A 13,161-nucleotide genomic window follows, 5' to 3' on the forward strand; every position below is an offset into this window, starting at 1 on the left:
ACAGGTCTTTTTTTTTTTTCTCTTCCGATTTGAAATAGTCACGTGTTTGATAACTTTGGAAAGTATTATGAGAGGCGAGCATTATTGCAGTTAATGAGGGCCGGCTGTGTGTTAGGTGTAGTCCTATACCTGCAAAAAAGGTAAGGACGATGCGGGCAGCACTAAGTGGTCCAAAAGAGGAGCCTGAGGGTGCCACAAGTGCCTGGTCTTCTAACGCCTGGGTTTAAAAAGTCGCCCCAAGAATCCAAAAGGCCATTAGAACGGCACATGCCACCTAGAGGGATGGCTCAGGAGGGTCTTAGCTTCTCACAATGCCTCAGGCAGCTGTCGCGATGTAAAGAAGTCAGGTAATTTTCCCCCACTCCAATATCTACCTTTTTATTTTGAAAATAGATTGAAACAATCAAAATAATGACATAACGAGTACTAGTGTTCTATCTACATGCAACATTGGTTACTATTTTGCCGCATTTTCTCTTTGTCCAGAGAGCTTCCCCAGCCTCCCACCCGTTTGAAAGTTGCAGACATCATTACACTACCCTGTGTCACACCTAAGAAAATCAGCATTATCGTGTCATCATATGCCAGTCTACATTAAAATTTCCCCCAGTTGCTCCCCAAATATCTTTCATAGCTGCTTTTTAAAAGTTTTTGTTCTAGGAATTTTCATTGCCCATTTTTCTATTGTGGTCCTATTAAAAATAACATATTTTAATAATATAACACTTAAATCACACATTTAAGTTGTATCTTCTTAACATTTGTATAATATTCTGAGCCTATATGCTTAATTTGTTATTTTTCAAAGTATTCACTTCTCCCTGGGCACCTTTTCTAGACCTCCAGGCCGGGGATGCCTTAGGATAGACTCTACTTCCCAATTATAAGCTGACTTTCCAGACGACCCCAGGCCTTGGACAAAGAATTTTCCCACTGCTTTACTGTGCCCTAGCAGTTGGCTTTTCTGTAATCCAGCCTAGTGTGGAGCACAGCCTAGTGAATGATGGCTCGGTCAGTGGTCAAGTTGTGCTGAGTTCAAGTCCTGATGTATCCTTTTAGCTAAAGGCAAGCTGTTTATCCTCTCTAAGCCTTAACTTTCTCATCCCTCAAACTGGTCAACCAAAGGATGAAGAAAAAAGAGAATGAAATTCTATCCAGTCTTTAAGTTTCAGTTTGAAATCTTCACTCATCTTCAAAAGAAATTAGAAGAAATCTAAACACACATAAGAACAAAGGGGCAAAAAAGCTGGAAAGACATTTAAATGGAACTGCAATTTTCTACAAGTGGCAGGATTATGAAAATTTTTAATTTCCTTTGTTGTAACTTCATGCATATGCTGATTTTTCTACCATGGGTATATAGAATTTAGTGGTTGAAGAATAATACACTTTATTTGAAAAACTGCTCACACCTTAGACAAAAATCAACTCAAACTGAATCATAGATTTAAATGTAACACTTAAAACTATAAAACTTCTAGGAGAAAACCTTCAGGACCTAGAGCTTAGTGAAGAGTTCTTGGAAATTACAATGAAAGCACAATCCATAAAAGAAAGCATCATTAAATCAGACCTCATCAAAATTAAAAACTTATTCTGCTAAAGACCCTGTTAAGAGGATGAAAAGACAACCTATAGACCAAAAAAAATATTTGCAAGCCGCATAGCTGACAAAGGACTCATATCCGGGACATGTAGAGAACTCTCAAAATTCAGTGGTAAGAAAGCAACCAATCCAATTAGAAAATGAGCCAAAGACATGAAAAAAAATCGGTGTTCAACGTTGTTGAAATGCAAAATAAAACCACAATGAGATATCATCACACACTTATCAGAATGGCTAAAATAAAAAATAACGATAGCACAATGCCGGTGAGGATGCAGAGAAAATGGATCACTTATGCATTGCTGGTGGGGATGCAAAATGGTACAGCCACTCTCGAAAGACTCTGGCAATTCTTTACAAAACTATACATGCACTTATCATATGACTGAACAATTACATTCTCAGGCGTTTATCCCAGAAATATGGAAACTTATGTTGACACAAAAACTATACACAAATGTTCATAGCACATTTATTTGTAACAGCCCAAAACAGGAAATAACTGAAATGCCCTTCAGTGGGTGAATGGTTAAACAAAATGTGGTACCGCCATACCATAGAATGCTATTCAGCAATAAAAAGAAATGAACTATTGATACAGGCAACAGTTTGGATAGTTCCCAGGGAATTATGCACAGTGAAAAGTCAATCTTGACAGGTCACATACTATATGATTCCATTTATATAACATTCTAGAATGACGAAATTGTAGTGATGCAAACAGATTAGTGGCTGCCAGGGGTTGGAGATGTTGGGAGGTGGGGAGTGGGGTGGGGGTAACTATAGAGAGGTAGCAAGAGGTAGGTCTTTGTGTTGGTGTAATAGTTCTGTATCTTGATTGTGGGGGGTTATGGGAATCTACACATGTGATAAAATCACGTAGAACTACATACACACATTGTACCAATGTCAAATTCCTGGTTTTGTTGTTATATTATAATTATGTAAGATGTAACCATTGGTGGAAATTGGGTTAAAGGTATACTGGGACCTGTCTATTCTCTCTTCGCAACTTCCTTTGAATCTATAATTATTTTTCAAAAAATTACTCGCTCCCTAGATAGTAAGTGACATTAACCCCCAGCAGATATAATCCAGGAAGAAGCCCACCTCCGGCATCCTAAGGTTCTTCCCGTTTTACTCCTGACACATACCATCATCTATCAATTATCATACTTATTTGGACATATGTCAAAGTCTTTGCTTATAGATTGAATGTTTGTGTCCCCCACCCAAATTCATATATTGAAACCTAACCTCCAATATGTTGGTATTTGTGGTGGGCCCTTTGGGAGGTGATTGGGTCACAAGGGTGGAGCCCTTGTGAATGAGATTAGTGCCTTATAAAAGAGACCCAAGAAAGCTCCCTTGCCCCTGCTGCCATGTGAGGACACAGCAAGAAGTTGGCAGTCTGTGAATCAGGAAGAGGGCCCAAATCTGCTAAATCTCCTGGCACCTTGACCTTGGACTTCCCAGCCTCCAGGACAGCAAGAAATAAATTTCTGTAGTTTATAAGCCACCCAGTTTATGGTATTTTTGTTATAGCAGTCTGGACAGACTAAGACAGTCCCTAAACTTGTCTCCAAGTTCACTGAGGGCAGGACTTGGGTCTGATTCCCCAGATTTCAGAGCCGCTATCAGAGTGGTTGTTTAATCCATGTGAACTTCATGTGTGCAGTGAGATAGAATGGTGACTCACTGAGACTGAGGGCGCCAATGGCCTCTATGGGGCTGGGCTGCAAGTGAGGAAGGAGACAGATAACCACGCTCTGTAGGGACGTAGTTGGGGTCTCTGTGGGTCAGTGTTGGGAGAGGCAATTGCCAAGCGGCCTGAGTGTCCCTATATGTTCTTGCTGGGTGTACCCAGTATCCAAGGCCCTGACTGCTCTTTGCTTGGGCAGCTTCTCAGAGTTGTGTTTTAACGGACAAACCCTTGAGGGATGAGGTAATGTGTTCCCTCCAAACAAAGAGCAGGCTTGCTTACTACCTGCTGTACAATTGGTAAATGCTCTGAGCTCAGTGTTTCTCAGTTGCAGTGCAAGCCCACTGCATGCATACTGTCCACCTGGGCCCCTTTGTATGCCCTCTTGGGACTTGGGGTGCTCATGCTGCTTGCTGTGTCATGAGCAATCAAGTCTTTTGTCTCTGACCCATACGTCTCACGTCTTCTGCCAGCATCCATGGAACTGCGGCAGGCTAACTTGTTAGCTTGCAAGTATGATAAAATCCCCAGACCCTGCTGGAGTGAGGTTCCTGGGCAGCCTATTGTTCTGACCTAGCCTCAAACTCTAAAGGGAATGGCACTGTCTCAGCTGCGTTCTGAAGGTCTTCCTGAAGGCACCTTGTTGCCTTTGGTGATGAACTGTCCTTTCACCTCGTAGCCACCTGGACCCTTCCTGTGGCTCTTTGGGTGATTAGTCATATGCCCAAGAGGTCCCTTGGGGACAAAATTCAGGCCAAGTCACTGTCAAATGATGGGCCTCTTTAGATCTCATGCATCTGTCTGCCTGACAGTTCTCAGAAGTATTGACTCCATCTATCTGTCTCCTCACCCCTCAGGGCTGCCAGGCAAAGATGATCCAGGGGCACAGGAAAGAGACAGGGGGCAGAGCACGTAGCCCTGACTTTGTACATTCTGAGAACTTCTATTTATTCAAACATTCAACATATTCATTGCTGAATGTCTCCAAAGTGAACCACTAATTCTTTCAGGAACACAAAAAAGAATAAGACAGAGCCACTGAGCATAGAAGAAGCTAGACGATTTGGGGTTAGATGACTTAGGTTTTGACTCCTCTGGACCAGCATTTGTGACCTCAGGCAAGTTAGTTAACCTCTTGGAGAATCAGCTTTTCTTATCTGTAAAATGAAGTAATATTCGAATATATACATTGGGGATTGCTTTAATAACATGGAAAAGCATTCAGCATGTTGCTGGCCACAAAGTTGCCTCCATCTAAGGACCTAAGTTCCCAACTTCTCTCAAAATTCACAGTCATGGGAGGTGGAGGAGTCGAGATGGGGAGGGGAGCTAGTCCTGGACTCAGATTACAGGAACAAGAGAGGAGCCAAGGACCCCAGAGAAGGTCCTTGGAAGTCAATGGCCTCCCTAGCCCTCAGCACTCAATTCTATAATTACTCAGTCACTACCCAGAGTGTAGATAAAACACTTAGTGATAGCCTTAAACTCAATGAATGTTTTATTGTTTTAATCACTGAGTCACATGTTGTTGTCAAGACATTGCTAATAAATCCAAAGTCATGGGTAGCCAAATGTTGGATGGACTCCATTCCTTGGCCTTATGTGGCCACTTTTGGTCTGGCATCTTTGGGAAAATGTGGAGATAAAGTGAGATAGTGGATTTTGAGACTTTTCCTCACTGGAGATCCCCCCAATTCCTGGGTGTCATGAAGTTGGCTGTAGCTCAGTTTTAGAGTGGGGCTCTTTTGAGTCTCTGGGGCCTTTTGTCAAAGCCAAGTCTGCAGACTCTTGGATGCTCTGTGCCACCCTGAGCCCTGACTTGATGGCCGTGTCAATCCAGCCGTGGGGCAGGGTTGTGTGCTCGCCGGCAAAGTAGACCCTCCCTTCGGGTTTACAGAGTTCCCGGGCATAGTCCACATATTGGTAGGGGGTGAAGAAGGCGAAGCCGCCCATGGAATAGGGGTCCTGGCCCCAGTGCTTTACCATAGAGTAGGGGCACAGGGTCCGCAGCTCCTCCTTGGGGCGGTCATGGACTGCGGCCAGGTCATCCAGGACGACATCGACTGCCCGGGTGTGGTCCATGGCAGCAAAGAAAGAGGAGTCGTCATCAACGGTATAGGAGGCCAGGATGACCCCTGTGCCATTGGGAAAGATATGGCTGGGATAGTAGATGAAGCGGGAAGGTCGATCAGTGCTGGACTTGCCTCCAAAGATGCCTTCATCTTCCCAGAAACGCTGCGTGCAGGCCAGAATCACTTTGGTGGCGCTGTTATAGTGAACGGATCGCAGTGCATCCTGCTTACCAGGGGAAAGAGGTGGCTGGAAATGGAGAAGCCGGGCAGCCTTAGCTGTGCTGGCCACGATCACATAATCTGCGGTTAGACGTGCCCTGGGCTGCAGTGGGTCTGGGGTCCGGTAGGTGATATGGACTCGGTCTCCATTTGTCTCTACCTCCTCCGCTGGTGAGTGGAGCCAGACCGTCCCTGGCAAGAGGGCAGCATGCAGGGCCTGGGGGAGCTGGTCAAAGCCCCCAACGATTTCATGGAACCTGAGAGTGAGCAAGCAAAGGAGGGAGAGGGAAGTAGGTTGATGGACAAGGCCATACTGAGGATGGGCTGTTTAGACTGGACAGAGGCTGAGCCCTCTAATGGACCTGCTCTGGTCCTGTGTGCTAGGGAGATAAGTCACTGGCAAAAGGAAGGCATGCTAGGCAGGGTGGCCCTTTGCACCGGGGAATTAGAGAAAGGCACCACTTTCCGCCAACAAATCAGAATAATGCATCCCATCTGGGCAAATACAATCCCTTGCCGGAGCCCCGGTCTTGGAGCTGGATCATGCTAGCTCTCAGATACTCCCCTCCTGCCCCCTTGGGTGGTCACTTCCATGCAGGATTCCTGGCTATGGGGCCAACAAAGACCCAGGTTTCTTACAGGTCCTCTCAGCCCCTTCCATAATGTCCTTCGAGAGAGCCCAGCACAGCGTGACCCTCGACACATGCAGCACCATTAAGATCCTCCACTTGGCCTTGCTTAAGATCCCCCCTTTTCCTTCCATTTCCCTTTAAGACAGTCTTTGGCTTGAATTTAAATGGATTCACCCTGAATAAAAATTCTGGAAGGAAGGGAGAAGATGCTACTGGGAAAAGAAGAGGCCTGGATGCTCAAATAACTAAGCCAGTCCCCTCAGCCACTGTGGGCTCGCAGTGTCTGTTGCTCTCTTGGAAATGTCTGTAGGCTGTTTTTTTGGAGTTGGATCATAGAACCCACAGGGAGAGTAAATCCTAGTTTATTTTATCTTTGCAGCCCCAGACCATTTGCACAGGAGCCAGGAGTTTGGTGGCTGAAGTCTGGAGTTAACACCCCTGATACAACTTCCTGGGCTGAAAGACAGTAAGCGCCCAGTGTAAGGATCCCTGTCTGTGTAACAGGAGAGGTAAGGCCCACAGCAAAGCAGGCCTGTAGCCTCCGGATGTGACTGCCTCTTAGCCAGAGGGTCTCAAAGTGGGTCTCCTAGACAGAAAGCAGCAGCGGCCTTGGGAACATGTCAGAAACAAAGATTCTGAGGCCCTGGCCCAGATCTACTGAATCTGGGACTCGGGGTGGGCCCCGGCCACCTGTGATGCTGAGGCTCAATGGGGTTTGGAGAACGCTGCTTTCCCCCTTCCCCATTTCTTTTGAAATTTTCCACCTGATTTGTCTAATCTATCTTTCTATCACTTTCCTGCTTAGTAACTGGCTAACCCATGCCCATTTTCCCACCTCCCTACCCCACTTCCCACCGGGGCTCCTGGAAGAAGGAGATGATGCCTCGCAGGGTTTCCACGAAGGCCTCATAGTAGCCAGCATCTGTGTTGAGCAGGTCCCCGATCATCTGCACGGCCCCGAGGCTCAGGTTCCCCACCTTGATCAGGTACTCCTGCACCGACCGAGTGTAGAGAGAGAAGGTAGGGGGGTCAGAACGTCTGCGAACAGACAGGAGAGCCCTTGATTCCTGTCTAGGGACAGCAAGGAACAGAATTGGGCATGGTAGAATGGGAGGTACATACTCAGCCTGGCCCCTGGCGGCTGCGAAGGCTCGCCCTGGCACGCTAGGCTCTGACAGTGCTCACATTGCTCTCCCTGGTCCTAATAATGGGAAAGCAGCTGACACTAAGTGCCTCTCCCCACATGCACACATTTTTATGAGCTTTTCACTTGTATCACCCCCATATATAATGTTAAGAAGTAGCTTATCACTCCCCTTTTACAGACTGGGAAACTGAGGCCAGGTCTTCATGTCTACCTCAAGTGTCTTGGGCCCAGTCTGGCTTTGCTGACCTCCCTGTAAGGTCTGGGCCCTTATGATGAGCAGGAGGAAATCTGGGTACTGAGTATTTTTTTCTTACTCTGCTTTAACCCCCCACCACCCTGTCGCAGTCTGGGCTAGCCCAACAGCAAATGACCCTGAGGTTCTGCTTCTGGTGCGCCCGCCAGGCGAGAATGTGCCCCATGCTTCACTGCTGCTTCCTTCTCTCGGGCAAGGCCAGAGTGGACTCAACAGAGCTGGCCAGGAGGGATCCGTCAGTTACGGTGCCAACTACCTGTGTGCACAGGTCTGAGGGGTGTCCAGGGCCGAGTTGGTCCCGTTGTTACCAGTACAGGCAGCCCTGGAGGCTTGGCACTTGGGGAACAGGCCTATTACAGGCTGCCAGGATGGCAGGGCACAGCTGGCCTAGTATTAACCTGGGCAAAATGCCTCTATCAAACATGCTGGTTTAAACTAGAAATAAGACTACAGGGCCCCACCATCTCAGGGAAAACATCACGGAAAAGTTCTTGGAGACACATGGGACTGTAAGACCTACAGTGTGGACAACCAGGACCAAGAGAGGTTGCTAGGCTCTCTGCCTCTGGTGTGGGGTGTGGGGTGTGGGGTGGGTGGGAGGAGGTACTGGCAATTTGCTCTAGCTTGCCTTATTCTCGAACCTTTTATCTCTCCTTCCTCCCCACGTCCCTCCTTCTCTTCCTCCGTTCCTTCCCTTTTTTCTGCTCCATCCATCCCCACCCTCTCTCGCTCTCCAGGAGCTTACGTTCTAGCAGGGGTAACAGAACAGCTATGTGGACATCTGGGGGAAGAGCGTTCCAGGCAGAGGGAACAGCCAGCCAAAGCCCAAAGGGTGCGCTTGACAGAGTAAGAAACAGTAAGGGGCTGGGGTAGGTGGGCGAGGAAGGACTCCTTCTTCCTCTCTGGCAACCCTGAGCCACAGGACCTGGCTCAGGTGCCCGCTGGCTGCTGGTTGGGGACGGCAGGTCAAAGGTTAATATCACTTCTCAAGCTGGGAAGTGGGCAAGTGGTCCTGCTGTGGTTTCCGTGGAGGCATGACAGGGTGAGGTGTGGGCCACAAGAAACGAGGGGTCTCGAGACTGACCTTGGTAGAGAAGGAGTCGTACTTCTCCAGCACCTGGCTGCAGCTGCTGGTTTTCAGCTCCTCCATTACCTGGGCACGGAGGAAGGAGGGGCGCTCGGTGAGAAGCAAACTCCGCCCCACGCCCTCGCCTCAGCCCGGTCCAGCCCCCCATGCTCCAGCTCCTTAGCTTCAGCTTCTGTGTGGCTCCCAGCCTTGCTTTATGTGCGTCCCAGGTTCCAGGACTGCGTCCCACAGCTAGTCTGAGTGTCCCCATGGCGGAAACTTCACCTCCACTATTAGACAGACTACGGAGCGTGTACGGGTAGGGGCCAGGGCTATGCGGTCAGCCTGGGAGTACTGGAGGTGGCAAGTCTACTTCCTTGTCTGGTGTTGGACACGTTTCTGTTGGCCTCTGGGGCCACTGTGAACTGCGTGGGCATGCTGGAGAGCCTGGCGCCAAAGAACCGCTCAGTGAGGCTAGGCGAGGTAGGAGGGCTGGGCATGTATATGCTCGCCCTCTGCTCACCTTCCGCAGCGAGTCTTCGAAGAGCTGTTCTGCCGTCTTCCGCTCTTCGTCAGCCCTGACTGGATAGCCCAGCAGTCGGGGGTCGGCCTGCACCTCCCCCGTTCGCCGCCGCACCCCATTGACCAGCACCCAGGTCTGGTTGTTAGAGGGATAAAACTCGTTGAGCTTCAGTCCATACTTCCTGATGAGCTCACGAGAGAGCCTGTGGAGTAAGTAAGGGACGGCTCAGCAGGGACAAGGAAGCTGCCAGCCCTCCTTGCTCCCGGGGTTCATTCCACACTCCCTACGGATTCACAGAGGCCACCCCTGGCCTCTATCCAAAGACAAGACACCAGGCCTCTCCCTCACTGTGCTAATGGTGGCAGGGCCATGAGGGAATGGGGCCACTGTAGTGGTCACACTACACCAGGGCCTCCATGCTGGCTGAGATCTCTCACTTTGCCTGAGACCTCTGTCCTCCAGGTCTTGGAGGTGCCATGAGAGCACACTGGAAATGTCTTCTGGATTCATCCTCCCTGGAGGCCATGCTCATCCCTCCCCAGCCTCCAGGCAGCATCCTCCACACCCCTGCTCGCTCCACAGGCAGAGTCCTCCTTCAGGATGGCACTCCATGAGGACACCTGGTGCTAGCTTCTGATCCCTGGGCTCCCACCAGACTCCACACCTTCCTAGAAGGACACTCATTATTTCCATCTTTAGCAAATCTAGCAGGTAACTTGACTTTTCAAGGTGCTCTTCCATCTCAATTGTCTTTTGGGATCCTCCACATCACCTTTTAGGCAGGCAGGGCAGGAGCCATTATGCCCATTATGGTAGATTAAAACACTGAAGCTTGGAGAGGTTCTGGGACAGGTCTGAAGCCACCAAAATGAGTTGGGGCAATCCAGCCCTGCTGGCTTCCAGGAGAGGACTCCCACCCGTCTCTGTCCCTCTTGGCCTCAGTGCTGATTGCTGTTCTAAGAATGTGTTCTAACTGTATGTTCTTAGATTCTATTTGGCATCCATTAATCATAGGGCTGAACCATCGCCAAAGTGTTTACCTCTCTCCTGCACATCAGCTTGCCTAGAACTCTCCTTTCGTGTGCAGACTGGCTGATCCAAGGCCATGCATGGCCCCATCCACACATCATGCCAATATTTCCCCTGCCCTAAATCACCCAGGACCACGTACCAGGCAGCTAGAGACCACTCCCGTCGGCCAAAGCCCACCACAATTATTCAAACTAGCCAGTCCTACGCTGTTTACTGTGCCCTGCCTTGCCTTTTCCTTGGAAACCCCAATAAAGGCCGTGTTCTGTGACTTCCCCTCACTCCTGTCTTCTGCCTCCTGAGCATCCCAATGCATCCCAGGGGCCCTGTGTGACATGGAGTGTTCCTTTCTCTCTGGAAATGTAAGAAATTCTTCTTTCAATGGCATTAGGCTCTCTGTGGCTACTCATCACCTCCATAAATTAAAATCCCAAGGGTACAAATGAGATAGCTGTCCAAACCCCAGCCTTCCTCACCCATCCCCTACTTCCCCCAAACATACCTGTGGTGGGCAGGGATCCTCATGGCGCCCAGCTCCACGTACCACTGTGCTCCAGGCACTCTGTGGGTCTCTATTCTGCCACCCACACGCCCTGAGGCCTCCAGGACAGTCACCTAGAAAGACAGCCCTTTCCTGGCCTCAATGAAGCCAGCCACTTCCTTTCCTGGCACAGCTCCCACAGCCCTCCTGCCTCTTCCCCAGGTCTCCCTCCGTTATTGGGTCAGATCACTCACCTCTCCCTGTATTTCTACCCCTGCCTAGAGCTCTAGACCTGGCTCCCCAACCCCGCTCTTTGAGGCCATCCACTTCTCTCTCTCCCAAGTCCCCCGTCATGTACCTGGTGGCCAGCATCCTGCAGGGTCTTGGCAGCAGTGAGCCCAGCCATACCTGCGCCAATCACCACTACCTGTTTCCTTTCTGCTGTCTGCCTCAGCCCATCTTGGGCCAGCCGCACCAGCTCTTCATACTGGGGGTCCTCCAAGCACTTGAGAAGTTGGCTGTTGAAGGCCTGGGTACTCAGGCTGAGCATGGACAGGAGGCCGAGGGCCAGCCAGCCTGGGCACATGGCTGTGGAGATGGCAGTCAAGCAAATGGCTGGGGACCAAGAAGTCCAGCTTGTCTTAACACTTGCTTGAGGAGTGGTTGTATCACCAGACCTGTGATGCAACATCCTAGCACTCCTGAACACCTATATACTTCCTTCCCAACCAGAGGGTGCCTTAGTCATGGAGCCTGCCAAACCTCCTCCTTTCCCCCCACTCATTGGTGCTGCTCCCTCACAGCTCCCACTCAAGGAATGATAGAGACTGGGCCAGCTGGACTACCCTCAGCCCAATGGGGGATGAGTGGAGTGGACCTGCCCACCACGTTGGGTGCCCCATTCCCCGCTTGGGGTTGATAGAATGTTTGTTGCAGTGAGAAGACCTGATTCACTGTGGCTGTGGAAGGATGGGGTGAGGATGAAGAGTATAAAGGCATTGTTTAATAATGCCAACAGTCTCTGAGATGTACATGGCAGGCTACCAGCTTCCTAAGCCCCAGAGAGACATTCTGAGGTCATTTCCCAGACATAGCCAAGGTTCATCAGGGTTAAAGAGTTTGCCAGACTGTGAGCCTCCATTTCCACACCTGGCTAGGACAGGGAAGTTGGCACCTATTCTGGCTCAGCTCCTGGAACAGATGGGTCATACCTTCCCTCTAGGAGCCTGTGAAAGGTGTACATTATATGATTGTCATTTTCTTATTGTTGTTATTGTTGAAGCTGTTATCTGTGTTATGGGCTGAATTGTACCTCCCCAAAATTCATGTGTTGAAATCCTAACCCAAATTACCTTAGAATGTGACTGTGTTTGGAGATAGGGTCTTTAAAGAGGTGATTAAGTTAAAATGAGGCTGTTAGGGTGGACCCTATGCAAGCTGACTGGTGTCCTTATAAGAAGAGAAAATTTGGACCCACAGAGAGAACCAGGGATGTGGGCACAGAGGAAAGACCATCTGAGGATACAGCAAGAAGGCAGCCATGTACAAGCCAAGGAGAGAGTCCTCAGGAGGAACCAACTCTGCTGACAGCCAGATTTTGGCTTTCTAGCCTCCAGAACTGTGAGAAATAACTTTCTGTTAGTTAAGCCACCCTGTCTGTGGCATTTTGTTTTGGCAGCCCAAGCAGACTAGTACAACCTGTCACCGTGTTTCCCTCTGCATCTTTCCCCACAGCAGAGGAGAACAGAGGGCCTGGTTCTGGCCCAGGGCTCTCAGGTCAGACCCACCTCCCCAAAGCCTTTAAAAAATGTGTATTCACTTTTTATGTGTATCCTCACAGGCAAAGCTTGGATGCACTCTTGATTCCAATCTCAGGATTTATGTTTAATTCAAGCCACCTTTTCTCCTTCTTTTATGACTGAGACAGCATAATGGCATTCAGAAAAAGAAAACACAGAGGGACAAATCATTTGTACCTCTCCTGCCTCATTCTTCCACCCCATTCCACTCATCACCATCAACAGTTGGCTGCAATCCCTTCAATTCTTGCAAAGAGTAAGATATAAGACTGTTGCTCAATAGCCTGTCTTCTCCATTTTGGACCAGAAATCAATCCCTTCTACACAGAGCCTGGCTCTTGGTGGGTTCTCGACACATTTATGGAATATAGGGGTGGAGGGATGGACAGATGGATGGACAGGTGGATGGAAGGATGAGTGGACAAATAAATAAGTGGATGGATGGACAGAGGAAAGGAATGATGAGTGGCCAGACACTTCAGGGCCTGCTGCAATGCCCCCCTCTGGTATCTGCATTTCATCACAGAGTCCAGGCTTGGGGGCAGTGCCCGGCCCAGACTGTTCCTCTCTGTCCTTTAGTTCACCTTTGCCCTGACCCTGGCCACTCTCCTAGGGGCCTCCTGCACTTCTCC

The 13,161-nt window shown here is 49.3% G+C and overlaps 1 protein-coding gene across 3 annotated transcripts; it reads right to left on the reverse strand.

The window, feature by feature from the left end:
- Positions 1-4,823: 4,823 nt before the first annotated feature.
- On the reverse strand, positions 4,824-11,339 carry LOC124244925 (L-amino-acid oxidase-like). Of its 3 annotated transcripts, none has more exons than XM_046671973.1 (6): positions 11,158-11,339; positions 10,752-10,864; positions 9,221-9,422; positions 8,716-8,784; positions 7,087-7,223; positions 4,824-5,856 (listed from the first exon to the last, which is right to left on the reverse strand). In XM_046671973.1, the coding sequence occupies exons 1-6, from the start codon at positions 11,314-11,316 to the stop codon at positions 5,013-5,015; spliced, it is 1,524 nt and encodes a 507-aa protein (XP_046527929.1). In that variant the 5' UTR covers positions 11,317-11,339; the 3' UTR covers positions 4,824-5,012. The 3 variants fall into 3 exon arrangements, with proteins under 3 accessions (XP_046527929.1, XP_046527928.1, XP_046527930.1); XM_046671972.1 differs by having other exon boundaries at positions 11,089-11,339; XM_046671974.1 differs by lacking the exon at positions 10,752-10,864 and having other exon boundaries at positions 11,089-11,171.
- Between the last annotated feature and the right edge of the window lie 1,822 nt (positions 11,340-13,161).

The sequence above is a fragment of the Equus quagga genome, chromosome 9 (assembly GCF_021613505.1).
Source record: "Equus quagga isolate Etosha38 chromosome 9, UCLA_HA_Equagga_1.0, whole genome shotgun sequence".
Lineage (NCBI taxonomy): Eukaryota > Metazoa > Chordata > Mammalia > Perissodactyla > Equidae > Equus > Equus quagga.